At 46.1% G+C, this 13,731-nt stretch overlaps 1 protein-coding gene across 2 annotated transcripts in view; it reads left to right on the top strand.

Annotated features, from left to right (window-relative positions):
• The first annotated feature begins 7,018 nt into the window (after window positions 1–7,018).
• The window catches only part of SMPDL3A (sphingomyelin phosphodiesterase acid like 3A), a 66,737-nt gene continuing 60,024 nt past the window's right edge, over window positions 7,019–13,731 (top strand). Inside the window, exon 1 of one of the 2 annotated variants that reach the window (XM_029596404.1) lies at window positions 7,019–7,230. In XM_029596404.1, the coding sequence (XP_029452264.1) occupies window positions 7,077–7,230 (154 nt within the window). In that variant the 5' untranslated portion in view covers window positions 7,019–7,076. The remainder of the gene's footprint in view (window positions 7,231–13,731) is intronic. The other variant, XM_029596405.1, reaches the window with a different exon arrangement.

Here is a 13,731-nt window from a genome sequence, read left to right as displayed (position 1 = left end):
AAGGAGCTTCAGCGAAGTTCAAGAAGAAAAAGTTAAGTGTGTACACACCAGCTAAACATATAGACATTTGTTAGAAACTACAGAGAATATATCAGAAAAGAAAGGAAAGTGAAAGAAAAGAAAAAGAAATAGTAAAAAAGTAAAACACATGCAGAGAGACAGACAATAGAAAAATATAAAAAGAAAATATACTTACCCAGGAATGCACTTGAAGATAAAGGACGCTCTTCACTTGTAACCTAGGGAGACATAAAAGAGAGAGAAACATAAATAGTCAATTCCTAGGATTACACTAATGGGACAGTTCTAAAAGAAACAAAAGTTTCCATTGCTAAACTGTTATGTATTAGGGATGTGCATTCATTTAAAACAAATGCACAAAATGCAACAAATAAGGCTGTTTTGTTCATTCAGGAGGGGCCCTAAAATGAATTGTGGGCCCCCAGAATGAAACAAAACTTGTTTTATTCATTTTAAATGAATGCATAGGGCCTATGCTTAGGTCTGAGGCTGGGGCGTCACCTAGGGCATAAGCTGAGGCTTAAAGCAGGGGCCATGGCCTACACCTGAGCAATGATACTGGCACTTCAGCCTAAGCCTGAAGCCAGGTCCTGACCTAGGCCATAGGCCGAGGCCCAAAGCAAAGCCCATGGCCTAGGCCCTAGCAAGATGCTGGGGTCTTGGCCTAGGTCTGGGCCAATGCCAGGGACTCGGCCGAGCACCCCCCCCCCCCGAACAAACTTACCTGATCCATTGGGTAACCACTGACGCAGCCACACGGACTCCCATTGCCTAGGCCTTGATCTATGCTGAAACCCAGACCCAGGCTCAATGCTGTGACCTCGACCTGGACCTATACCCAGTGCCAGGAGTGGTTCTCAAGGTAGTGGAATGGATTAATAATTGGTTGACTAACAGATGACAGTGAGTGGTGGTAAATGGAACTACCTTTGAGGAGAAAATAGTGAAAAGTGGAGTCCCTCAAGGATTAGTTCTGGGATCAGTTCTGTTCAGTATCTTTATGAGCAACCTAGTGGAAGGTTTAGAAGGAAAAGGTTGTCTTTTTGTGGATGACACTAAGATTTGCAACACATTGGGCACATCTGAAGGAGTAGAGAGAATGAAAAGTGATCTAAGAAAGCTAGAGGTATGGTCAAAAATTCAATGCCAAGACATCATGTATTGGGTTGGAGAACTTCAAAGGAAATCTATGTGATGGGATGAAAGACTGATGTGCATAAACTGGGAAAAAGACCTCAGGGTGATAGTGTCTGATGATCTAAAGATGGCAAAGTCATTTGACAAGGTAATAGCTATGGCTAGAGGGATGCTGGGCTGCATAGAGAGAGGCAAGACTAGGAGGAAAAAAGAGGTGATAATGGCTCTATAGAGGTCCTTTATGAGGCCTCACCTGGAGTAATCTCTTCAGTTCTGAAGACCATATCTCATAAAAGATAGAAATAGGATGGAAATGGTCCAGAGAAAGATGACCAAAATAATGTGGGTCTGCACCGGAAGATTTATGAGATGAGACTGAAGGACGTAAATATGTATTCCCTATAGAAGAAGTGAGACAGGAGGGATATGAATCAGACTTTTAAATACTTTAAAGGAATTAAGGATGCACAAGAATCAAACCTTTTCCAATGGAAAGAAAGCTGTGGAACTGGGCAATATAATATGAAGCTTCAAGGGGGTAGACTCATCAGGAAATATTTCATCATGGAAAGGGTGGAGGATGCATGGAATATCTTCCTGGAAGAAATAGTGAAGACTAGAATGATAATGGAATTCAGCAGGGCATGGGATAAACACAGAGGATTCCTAATGGCTAAAGGATGGAAATGAAGAAAAGAGATACGTGTTAACTGGGGTAATCTGCATGGAGTGTTACTACTCTTAACAGACGCCATGGGGGTAACCTGCACGGAGTAACCTAGGAAACTTGTTGGGCAGACTGGATGGATCACTTGGTTCTTTTTCTGCTATCATATATTATGTTATTATGTTATCCTGTTTCTATCTCTCTCTCTGTCTCTCTCTCTCTCTCTCTGTCTCTTTCTCTCTCTCTCTCTCTCACACACACACACACACACACAGGCTCTCTCCCTCACACAGATGTATGCTTGCATACAAGCTCTATCTCCCTCCAAACACATATACTCATATACAGGCTCTCTCTCTCTCCCATACACACATACTCACAAAGAGGCTGTCTCTTCCTAACATACACATGGTCTCACACAGATACCCTTTCTCTCTTTCTTTCTCACACACACAAATGCATATACAAATGCTCTCACATGTACATTGTCTCTTTCTCAAACACATACAGACTCTTACGCACACCCTCTCTCACATAAACACACACACTCATGCTCTCTTAAACACAGACCTTCTGTCTCTCTCTCTCTCTCACACACAAACACACACATGCTACACAGATTCTCACAAACATCCCCCTCTCTGACACACATACAAGGTCTCACACACACATCCCATCTCTCACTCTCTCACAAACGCACAAACACATGCTTACACAAAGGCTTTCCCTCACACACATGAATGCTTGCATACAGGCTTTCTCTCTCTTATATTCACACACACCCACACACACATGCTTACACACAGACTCTCTCTCCCTCTCATACATACACACACTCATCCTCACACACAGTCACTCTCTCCCCCCCACACAGATACATAGGCTCTCAAATACATCTTCTCTCTCTCTATCTTACACATACATACACAGGCTCTCTCTCACACACATAACCTCTCTCTCTCTCTCTCTCTCACTCACACATACACATGCACACAGGCTCTCATAGGAACATAGTAATGATGGCAGATAAAAAACAAAAAGTCCATCAAATCCATCTTACTCTCTTTCTCCCTCTCTCCTTCTCAATTACACACATAACACCCTCTTGCTCTTACAAACACATGCATACACACACACACACACACACACACACACTCACTCTTCTGGATCTCACATACTTTCCCCTCTCTTCTGGGCTTTTTCTTCAAGGCTCTGATGGGCCACTTCTTCAGCCACTGCAGGATGAGGTCCACAGTGGTCTGCTGGGCCTCTTCTTTGGCCACAATAGGATTGAGTCCATGGTTGCTTGTGTGCATTTTCCCTCTCTTTTTGGCCTCTGCAAGATGGGGTCCGTGGCTCCCTACTGGACCTTTTTCTCTCTGTCTCTTTGACTGCCACTGGGTCCTCAATCTCTTCTTATGTGTGTGTGTGTGGGAGGGGGGGACAATGCCCCCCCCCCCTTTGTCCTACCAAACTTCACCCATGGATGAAGCTGCAGCTGAAAATAAAAATACCCACTAAAAAAAGGAAATTGATTAAAGCTGGGGATTCACGAATTCCCTTGAAGGGCCTGACCACACACCATTGCTCAGGGCCATATCTGGGAACTCTTTAGATTTCACCTGAAATTACTGGAAAAATGTCAGAAATGGGGTCTTGTACGTCAGGCTGAAAGGAGGTTGTGACTGAACCATCTCATGTGGGATGAATCAGCCTGTGCAAGCTCAAGGAAGCAGAATGCCATGGAGGCTGAATCGACCTGGGAGAGCAACAGCATTTGTACCTATCACTTCTAAGCATTCAACCCTCTTTGTCACCCCTGACCACTAGCATTTACCCCCCTCCAAGATTTCAAGCTCTCCTTGTGACTTTTCACCTCTCCTCATAACCCTATCCCATCTGGCATTAAGCCCTTCCTCACACACTGTCAGCCTTCATCTCTTCTAGCTTCCCCTATATCCTTCATCTCATCTGGTGCTGTGGCTCCCTCCTCCTCTCTGTTCCAGTCCCTGTGGCAAGAGGTATGGGACTGGGGGAGAAGCAGGGCTGGTGCAAGGATATTAGGTACCCTAGATGAACCTTCTGCCTTGCACCCCCCTGGCCCCAGCCTCTCCCCAGGCCCAAACACACAAGTAAAAACTAATAATTTATAATAATAGAATTTATATGAAAAAGAACATTCAAAATATAATTTTCTGAGATAAAAGTATCACTTACAGCAGTGCATGTAAATATAATATGCATATTGTATGTCAACCAGAAAACCGGGTTAAAAGGCAAAACAAAAATCACTTGGAAGCCATATGGTATTAGACCTATTGTAATGCATGTTGGGTGCCGGCTTGGTACTCAAAAGCAATGAGTAAAGTGAATTACAATTTCAATATAGTAAACCTCCCATACCAAAACAGCACTAGGTGCCAGGTCTTCAAACACCAATGCACCTCCTATTATAAAACAAAACAAGCCCAGCTCCTATAGAACCCTACACAGAAACTGCATGCTAGCAGAATATCTCAAGTTTGATCACACATGCAGAACATAGACAAAACCTCAGCATATCTAGAATAAAGAGACAATAAGGTAAAAATGAAAAATACGCAGATAAATATATTGTACCTGAAAATTGGAAGATGGCCAATGTAACCCTGATATTTCAAAAGGGCTCCAAGGGTGATCCAGAAAACTATAGACTGGTGAGCCTGACTTTAGTGTTGGGAAAAATTGTTGAAACTGTTATAAAGAATAAAATCACAAAACATTTAAATAGAAATGGTTTGATGGGACACAGCCAGCAGGGTTTTACCCAAGAGAAGTCATTTTTTTGAAAGGGTGAATAAACATGTGGACAAAGGTGAACAGGTAGACATGGTGTATTTGGATTTTCAGAAGGTGTTCAACAAATTCCCACGTGAGAGACTTCTAAAAAAACTAAAAAGTCATGAGATAGGAGGCAATGTCCTTTTGTGGATTGCAAGCTGATTAAAAGACAGGAAACAGAGAGTAGGATTAAATGGTCAGTTTCCACAGTGGAAAAAGGTAAACAGTGGAGTGCCTCAAGGATTTGTGCTTGGACCGGTGTTTAATATATTTATAAATGATCTGGAAAGGGGCACGACGAGTGAGGTGATCAAATTTTCGTATGACATAAAATTATGCAAAGAGTTAAATCTCAAGCGGATTGCGACAAATTTCAGGAGGACTTTGCGAAGCTGGAAGATTGGGCTTCCAAATGACAGATGAAATTTAACATGGAGAAGTGCAAAGTGATGCATATAGGGAAAAATAACCCTTGCTGTAGTTACACAATGTTAGGTTCTACCTTAGGAGTTACCACCCAGGAAAGAGATCTAGGCATCATAGTAGATAATACATTGAAATTGTCAGCTCAGTGTGCTGTGGTGATCAAAAAAGCAAACAGAATGTTAGGAATTATTAAGAAGGGAATGGCAAATAAATCAATGGATGTCATAATGCCTCTGTATCGCTCCATGGTGAGACCGCACCTTGAATACTGTGTGCAATTATGGTCACTGCATCTCAAAAAATATATAGTTGCACTGGAGAAAGTGCAGAGAAGAGCGACCAAAATGATAAGGGGCATTGAATAGCTGCCCTATGAGGTAAGGCTAAGGAAGTTGAGGCTGTTCAGTTTGAAGAAGAGATGACTGAGGGGGAATATGATAAAGGTCTACAAAATCATGAAAGGACTTGAAAAAAGTTATTGTAAATTGGTTATTTACTCTTAGATAATAGAAGGACAAGGGGGCACCCCATGAAGTATGAAGTTAGCAAGTAGCTCATTTAAAACAAATCAAAGAAAATTCTTTTTCACTCAGCGATAGTTAAGCTCTGGAATTCATTGCAGAGGATGTGGTTATAGACGTTAGTGTAACTGAGTTTAAAAAAGGTTTGGATAAGTTCCTAGAGGAAAAATCCATAAACTGCTATTAATTAATAAGCAAAGTAGCTTGAGATTTATTTAATGTTTGGGGACTTGCCAGGTATTTGTGACTTGGATTGGCCACTGAAGGAAATAGAAAATTGGGCTTGATGGACTCTTGGTCTGACCTAGTATGGCAATTCTTATGTTCTTTAAACCATGTCACTAGACTCTGGATGCAGAGCAACAATGGGAAAACAGAAACACTACCATTCTTCATAAAATATCAAACAATAAAATGAAGAAATATAAAACATCAGTAATGGTAAAACCATTGGGTACTTGCCAGGTTCTTATGGCCTGGATTGGCCACTGTTGGAAACAGGATGCTGGGCTTGATGGACCCTTGGTCTGTCCCAGTATGGCATTTTCTTATGTTCTTATGTTCATGCTAGTAAAAGCTATATTTCAAAATAGCAGACAATAGAATGACATCCAGTAATTAAAAACTCATAAAAATAAAATGTTCCAGCTCAAAAACAAAATTTGTAAAACAGCGCACACATCAAATATTAACAAACAATGATTAAAACTAACAAGGATTAGGGGTAGATTTTATAACATGCGCGCGCGTCCATATGCATGTGGTTCTTGGTGCGCGCACAGGTGTGCCAGATTTTATAGCCCGTGCGCGCATGTGCGTGCAGAGCACAAAATGGGATGAACTTTTGCAATTTCCGTGTGGCGACGCAATCCAGGCTTCCCCAGTTCCCTCCCAGTCCGCTCTAATTGAGGAGCAGACTGGGAGGGATCTTCCCTAACCCCCCTGCCTAACCGTCCTTCCCCTTCCCCTATCCTCCCCACCCCTAAAACTAACCTACCTTGCCTGATTTTTTTTCATGTTATTACTTGCTGCTCCTCGGAAGCAGAAGTAATTTAGGTGCGCCGGCCGATTATCTGCATGCACTTCCCCGGGACAACGAAGGTAGCAAGTCTATTTGCAGTTCCTTGCCCAGCTCCCCTCAACTAATCTTCAACAATCTCAGGTTGACCAGAACTGAAAATCTCCCAGGTATGCTCCCAGGTCATTGGAGATTTCAACTATAGTAGGAAAGATTGAAAACCAGAATAGCTCCTAAAACACCACTTCAGATCTGGCAGGGAGAAAAAGGGATCTTTGATTCTATGCAAGGCAGGGCTTTTCTGTGTAACTGCGGTTTCTATGGCTTGGAGGAGGAAGCTGAATTTTGTTGTGTAAACTTATCTGCAGGGCGAAAACCTGTCACATGACCTGCCAACCTGTGCCTTCCCAAGTCTTGCGGTCACGTGATCGGCGATCGGGTTCCTCTAACAGAATCTCGGACAGAGATGGGTGTTACAGGCTGTGGGATTGTTTACTTTCTCCAGTTCTCTGTGCTCCCTATGCTTCTTTTGTACAGCGGATGGTATTCTTCTTCTCTGGTCTCTGCAGCCCCTTTGGACCTCAGTGGCCTAAAGCACTGGACACGGGAGAGATCCGTAGGTGAGTTATACTAGACTTTTGTTCACTTGCCGTATTGTATGATTCAGTGGATGAGAAGTGCAAGACACGAATAGTGATTGAAACAGACAAAGATTGCCTTCTCTGTATAGTTCCAAAGCATTTTTTTTTTGTGTGTGTGGGGAAAAATATAGCTGTATAGGGAAGAGGGATTACATGTAAACGAATGCCCCCCACCCAAAAAAAAAACAAAACCCCAAAACAACAGAACAAAATCAAACAAACATGGGGGGCTGCACTTTTCTGTTATAGAACCGGACAAAGGCAATTTAATTAAAAAAGGGGCTATGCTAACTGATTAGTTTTTTGTTAACTTATACTACTTATTACTTCTGTAATGCTACTCCACCTAGGCAGCGCAATTTTAATGACAAGAATGTAAACTGACTGATCAGCTTCCAAAACAAACTTTTAGGAGAGGCCAGAGGCTCCGATTTCAAGCTCAAAAACACTTCCTAGCACGGTGTTGCAGTTCACAGCCTCTCTTGGTGGTAGACACATTTCTCTTTTCTCTCAGCATGGATCTGCAGCTGCTGTTTCAGAGTGCAAATGCTCTGTGTCCGAGTTCTGCCACGCAGCAGCAAGCTGGAACAATAACCCTGGGACTTCAATTTTTGGTTCATGCCCATATCCTGCAGTTTGTACAGTGGATTATGATTTACTTTAACAACATAATAACATGGGATGCAACACCTGCGCTCGTTTGCTGTCCCGTTTGAGCCCCTCCCCCCAAACAACACACAACACTTGAATGGCTTTTAAATCGGCCGCAGTTTATTTGCAAACATAACCCGAGCCCATACAAACATAAACTGTCCCCCAACTTCCCCCTATTCCTCCCCCCCCCCACCCCACCCCAGTTCTCCACCACCTTAAAACCACAATGGTGGAGCGGCCCCTCCCCCCTTTTCCTCGCCTGCTCCGCCACGTGCCAGCGAGAGCGGGCTCCACTGAGAACCTTTCGCCCCAAGGTTCAAGTCATCCAGCGTAGAAGCCCCCCCCCCCCCCTCGGCTACGCAGGGTACACCCCCTCTCCCTCCCCCCCAACTCCCCCTTTAAACATATAACACATAAACTGGGCTCGGGTTTACCGCCACAAACGACCGACTTATGGTCAGTCCGTTCCCCCAAACTGCAGGTACTACCACTTTCTAATCTCCTTTTCCAACCCCTCTTGTAACTCATTATTAAACAAGTCCATGCCGATCTCTGACAGATGTATTCCATCCCCGCTGAAAAGTCCAGCCTCACACTCCCAAGACCATCTATGCCTAATCCAAAAACCCCCTTCCCATCCCATCCATTTTCCCATTTGCCGATTCAATTTCTTAACCCCTGTGTTCCATATTATTTCTTCCTTGTGCCTCAACCGGACGATTATGTCCGACCATCCGATACGCATGCGAAGCCATCTACTCATGAACTGGGCTAAATCCTTTTTAATACATGTTAGCAGAGAGCGGCATGTCTTAGAGCCCATGTCATTACCACCCAGATGAATTACTAATATGATCGGCATCCCCCACATCTAGATTCTGTCTCTCACGAAAGACCGCAGCTCATCCCACTGCATGCCTCTCTTGCTGAACCAGGCCAGCCTCCACCAGAACCGCTCCAATTCCAGGCTTTCTCCATATGGGCGTTTCAACGCACGTCGTTGAGCTCTATGGATGTAGGAATGGCCCACGATCCAGGCACATCTCGTCCCATGCCTCCTCCCCTGACTCTCTGAAAAAGAAGACCATACCTCTTAAACACCACCTTTTGGACTAATTCCCCCCACCCGCCCCAATTTGCGATCCTCCCCTTATCTAAACCCTTCCCTGGTGCTGATTCTCTACCAGTATTCTGCGAACTTCCTAATATACCCTTTGTAAGCGTTCGACGTCCATCTTCCCAACCTCTTAATCCCTTCGGCCGGCACTCCTGCTTCCGCCGCTGAGGTCGCCGCTCCGATCTGAAAGGAGTGGGAACTGTATAACCCCGGCTCTCTACCCTCTTCCTGCACTACATAACGCAATACCTGTGAAAATTGATACTGGGTCAGCCCCAAGCCATCCTCGTGTATTAGGAAAGGCCCATACCCCTCCGGCCTATGCTGAATGTAATTCCAATGTAATTCCAATTTTTTCCTCTACCCTCCTGATCCGTTTTCGACCTGTGCAAGAATAGTAAAACTTCTCCCTCCCGAATGCACACGCTTTGTGCCCGCAACCCATATTCCTGTGATCCCTTCTTTGTTTTCGCTATCAACTCCCCAATACGCATCGCCCTGAAAAATGCCCAAGAGAATGCTACTCTAAATAACGCAATTTCAAAGCTTGACCAACAAACTTCTGCTAAACTAGACGCAAACCTCATCAAATCATGATATCTTATCAGCAACCTCTTATCTCTGACGTCACCGAGACCTCTTTTCCATCCGTGTAATACTTTCTTAACTCGAAAGCTGCACACCTGTCTTCCTCCTTCTGCAAGCCTCTGAAAAAATGTAAAGCCAGCTAGGTAGGCATTCACCAATCCCACCGTGTACCTGTCTCGTTTCGCTTGCAACACAAATCTTATTAACATGCTCTCAGGCACTGTCCCTCCCCCCCACCCCATCTGTCGTAAATACCCTGTAACTAGCTGATTTCCTTTGACGTAAGCCACCCATGTGTAGGGCGCTACTGAACTCCGAATTAGTGCCCATTCTTCTTCACCCATGCTCTTCGACCTGGTCGCTGCTCTAGGCCCACACCTTGCAGCTACCCATCCTTTCAGGAAAGGGAAATGTGAACACAGCTTGCTTACTTAAGCATTACGGTCTCAGTTCCCTGTCCCTGTCCCCCGTCTTTTTTTTTGCTCGCCATCTGTTTTGCACCACCCTGCCCACCCCCCACTTCCCCCCCTGCGTGCCCATTGCCCCTACTTATCTTCCGCATATTTGTTGATTTTTTAAAATTTTTATTTGGTCCCTGCAGATGCGGCTTTGGATAACGCCTGCGAATATTTCGCGCTGGGATGAGCGCCATTACATGTCACACATGCGTGTCGAAATTTACAATCCAGAAACAGACACGTGGCTCGGTTATACCTCCAACATATGTCCTTGATGCCACCTAACATCCTGTCTTCCCTGTTGGCTGCAGTTCCACACCCCCTTTATCCCCCCCTACACTTGCTCCGCCGCCCCCCCCCCCACCAGGGCTCCTATTCTCAGTCCTCCGGTAGCTCTCCCTTGCGTTGACCCTTTGTTCGTCATTTGTGTAAGCCATAAGTTGATGTCCTGTGCCCCCCAACTCATGAACTTATTGCCCGCCATTTTCTCCCGGAACTTCTCATCGTAGTTGAGCCAGGCCCAACCCTCATAATCCTTATAAGCTCCAAGTATGCTGTCGCAATAGGAGAGCAGCGCCCCATGCAGTTCCGGCGGATAGTGCCCTACCACACTAGCTAATCTTAAGAAACTTCACATCCAGTTAAGTATATTCTTGGCTATGCTAGTCCTGGGCTCGCTTTCCAGGGATCGCTTGCTACTCTTCTTCTTCCGCCATTTGTTCCCCCCCTCCTACCTGCGAGTAACAGGAAAATATTGACATATATACGTTTCCTAATATTCCTACGCAAATGGCTGTGCACATTTTCCCATAATTCTGTTAATGAAGCTAGCGCTGGGTGCCCCATATCCTGCTGTGGGCCCAGGTCACTCCGCCTCAAGTCCCTCCTCTCGACACTGGAGTCTGAGGAGGACTCCGAGGAGGAGCTGCTTCTGGTTGTATCACTAGAAGACAATTCCCTGCGGCGCTTCTCTTTCTTCTGGCTTGGCTGGTCTACCTGCGCCTCTCCTATTTTACCTGTTTCCGGTCTGTACATCCTACTTCCAGAGACGTCTCCCATCGATCCTAAAGTCCTTTCTTATCTCTGTCGCTCACATCGATACGTGGTTCTGGCCTGCTGCCCTCTCGCTCCCGTTTCTCCTGGAGTCCCCTGCTGATTCCTTTCCGCAGCACCTGTTGAAACAAACACCCTGGCCGCAGCATCTGGATTCTCTGTTGCTGCAACCTCCCCTGTGCTGAATCTGGCCCCCAACCTGGGACTCATTCCTACTTGCCTGTATTCTCCCGCTGCGTAACCAGGGGCCCCAAAGACCCCGCTGGTCCCTGCCTTCTCCTTGGCCCAGCCCCCTTGATCTACCCTGCGCCTCCCTTCCCCAAGCTGTGTGAACCCTCCCGTCATGTACCCTGGACACCCCTCACCCCCTGCCGCCTGATCCCCTGCCCCCCCGTTCCTCCCACCGCTCCCCACCACTCATCACCATACTCACCACGTGCAATCCGGGATCTGCTTGCCTCCTGCTCCTACCCATTCCTGCCGGGCCTCCGCGCTCCTGCCGCTGCTCTGCTTCTTCCTCTTCTTTCTCCTGGGCGCACCGGGCTAGCCTCCCGTCTGGTGGACCTCCCCTGTCGCGGGCTGCACGTGGTGGGCCCTCTGCCACGACTCCTCTCCTACCGGCGTGCTCCATCTGGCGTCAGAATTTCTCTTAACGCCGCCAAAGTATGTCTCCGTGGTACTGCGGCTGCTGGCCTGCAAGGACGGTTGGAGGCTGTCCTGGGTTCCGCTCCTGATCGAGGCCTGCCACCGCCGGGGGGGGGGGGCGCTGCGACGCGCTGCTGGATCGAGGACTCCATGTCTGAGCCAGACGTCAGGATGGATATCTCTCCCGAACCCATCGGCCCTGGTGACGAGTCCACCTGGCCCTGGTACTTGGAATCTCCTTCCTCCGCTTCTGGGCTGCTCTCGCCCGAGCTGTGGTTTCTCCGCGGCCCTGACTCGAGCGCCCCCCCCTCGCGCCATGCCCTCTGGCCCCGGCACCGGTGCTGCGGTCGTCTCCAGCTCTTGCTCACCTCTGCTGCGCGACTTCGCCAGCATTTTTCCAGCTCCCTTCTGGCCTCTCTCACCCCCTCGCCTCATGCTTTTTCCTCAGCCCGACCGCACAACAACGCTCGTGCTTCAGCCCTGCTCGCCTCGTTCGAACTGTTGCCTGCACTCTCCTGCGTCACTGACTTCAACCAATCCCTTGCTCTCTTTTGAATATAGCTGCTCTCTCTGACTCTTAGCCCACCCTTCCCCGTCTCCTCCCTCTTGTTTCCCCGCACTTTCTTGCCTGCTTCCCTAACCCCTCCCCCTGCTATTTCTATGCCAGCAACTCTCGCGGGGTTGCCCCCACGTTATTGTCGCGGCTCCGTATGCCTTCGCTGCTTGACTTGAACATAAGACTTGCCATAGCAGGTCAGACTAAAGGTCCATCAAGCCCAGTATCCTGTTTCCAACAATGGTCAAGCCAGGTCACAAGACCTGGCAAGATCCCAAGGGGTAGATAGATTCCAAGCTGCTTATCCCAAGAATAAGCAGTGGATTTTTTCAGTTCCACCTTAATAATGGTTAATGAACTTTTCCTCCAGAAACCCTTTTTAATTGCAGCCATATTAATAGCTTTCACCACATTCTCCAGCAACAAATTCCAGAGCTTAATTATGAGCTGAGTAAAAGAATATTTTCTCTTATCAGTTTTAAATGTATTACCCAGTAACTTCATTGTGTGTCCCCTGGTCTTTGTACTTTTCGAAAGAGTAAACAACTGATTAAGGTTTACTGGTTCCATTCCACTCGTTATTTTTTAGACCTCTACCATATCTCCCCTCAGCCTTTTCTTCTCCAAGCTGAAGAGTTCTAACCTCTTTAGCCTTTCTTCATAGGGGAATTGTTCCATTCCCTTTATCATCTTTGACACCCTATTCTAATTCTGCTACGGTATATCTTTCTTGAGATGTGCTGACCAGAACTGAACACAATAGTCACGATGAGTTCGCACCATGGAGTGATACAGAGGCATTATGATATTCTCTGTTTTGTTCTCCATTCCTTTCCTAATAATCCCTAACATTCTATTTGCTTTCTTGGCGGTTGCTGCTGCACACTGAGTAGAACATTTCAACAAATTTTTAACGATGATACCTAGATCCTTTTCCTTCTCAGCTTCCTGATTATGTGCATATAGCAGCTGTTGCTTGATATAGTGTGACACGGACTGCTCTGTGTCACAATCATTTTTACGAAATCAAAAGCACAGCTGGATGTGAAGTTCATTCCTGACAACTTTTCTGTTTTGCTTCCCTAAGGAGGAATGTGGGATACTCCCTAAAGAGGCCCATTTATTAAATGGCACTAAGTCACTGTTTGACATACTGTTCACTAAAGTCGTCTTTAGAGATGTGCTTAAAGTTTGTGTTAACAGTGGCATGAATAGGAGTTTTTGCATTAGTACAATCTGTGTTACATTTAAAATGTCTGAACATAAGAACATAAGAAGTTGCCATAGTGGGTCAGATCGAGGGTCCGTCAAGCCCAGCATCCTGTTTCCAACAGTGGCCAATCCAGTTTACAAGTACCTGGCCAGTACCCAAACATTAAGTAGATCCTATTTTACATGCCAGTAATAGC

The sequence above is a fragment of the Rhinatrema bivittatum genome, chromosome 3 (genome assembly GCF_901001135.1).
Source record: "Rhinatrema bivittatum chromosome 3, aRhiBiv1.1, whole genome shotgun sequence".
NCBI classification, from domain to species: Eukaryota; Metazoa; Chordata; class Amphibia; order Gymnophiona; family Rhinatrematidae; genus Rhinatrema; species Rhinatrema bivittatum.
This window is presented reverse-complemented; position numbering and strand designations above follow the sequence as displayed.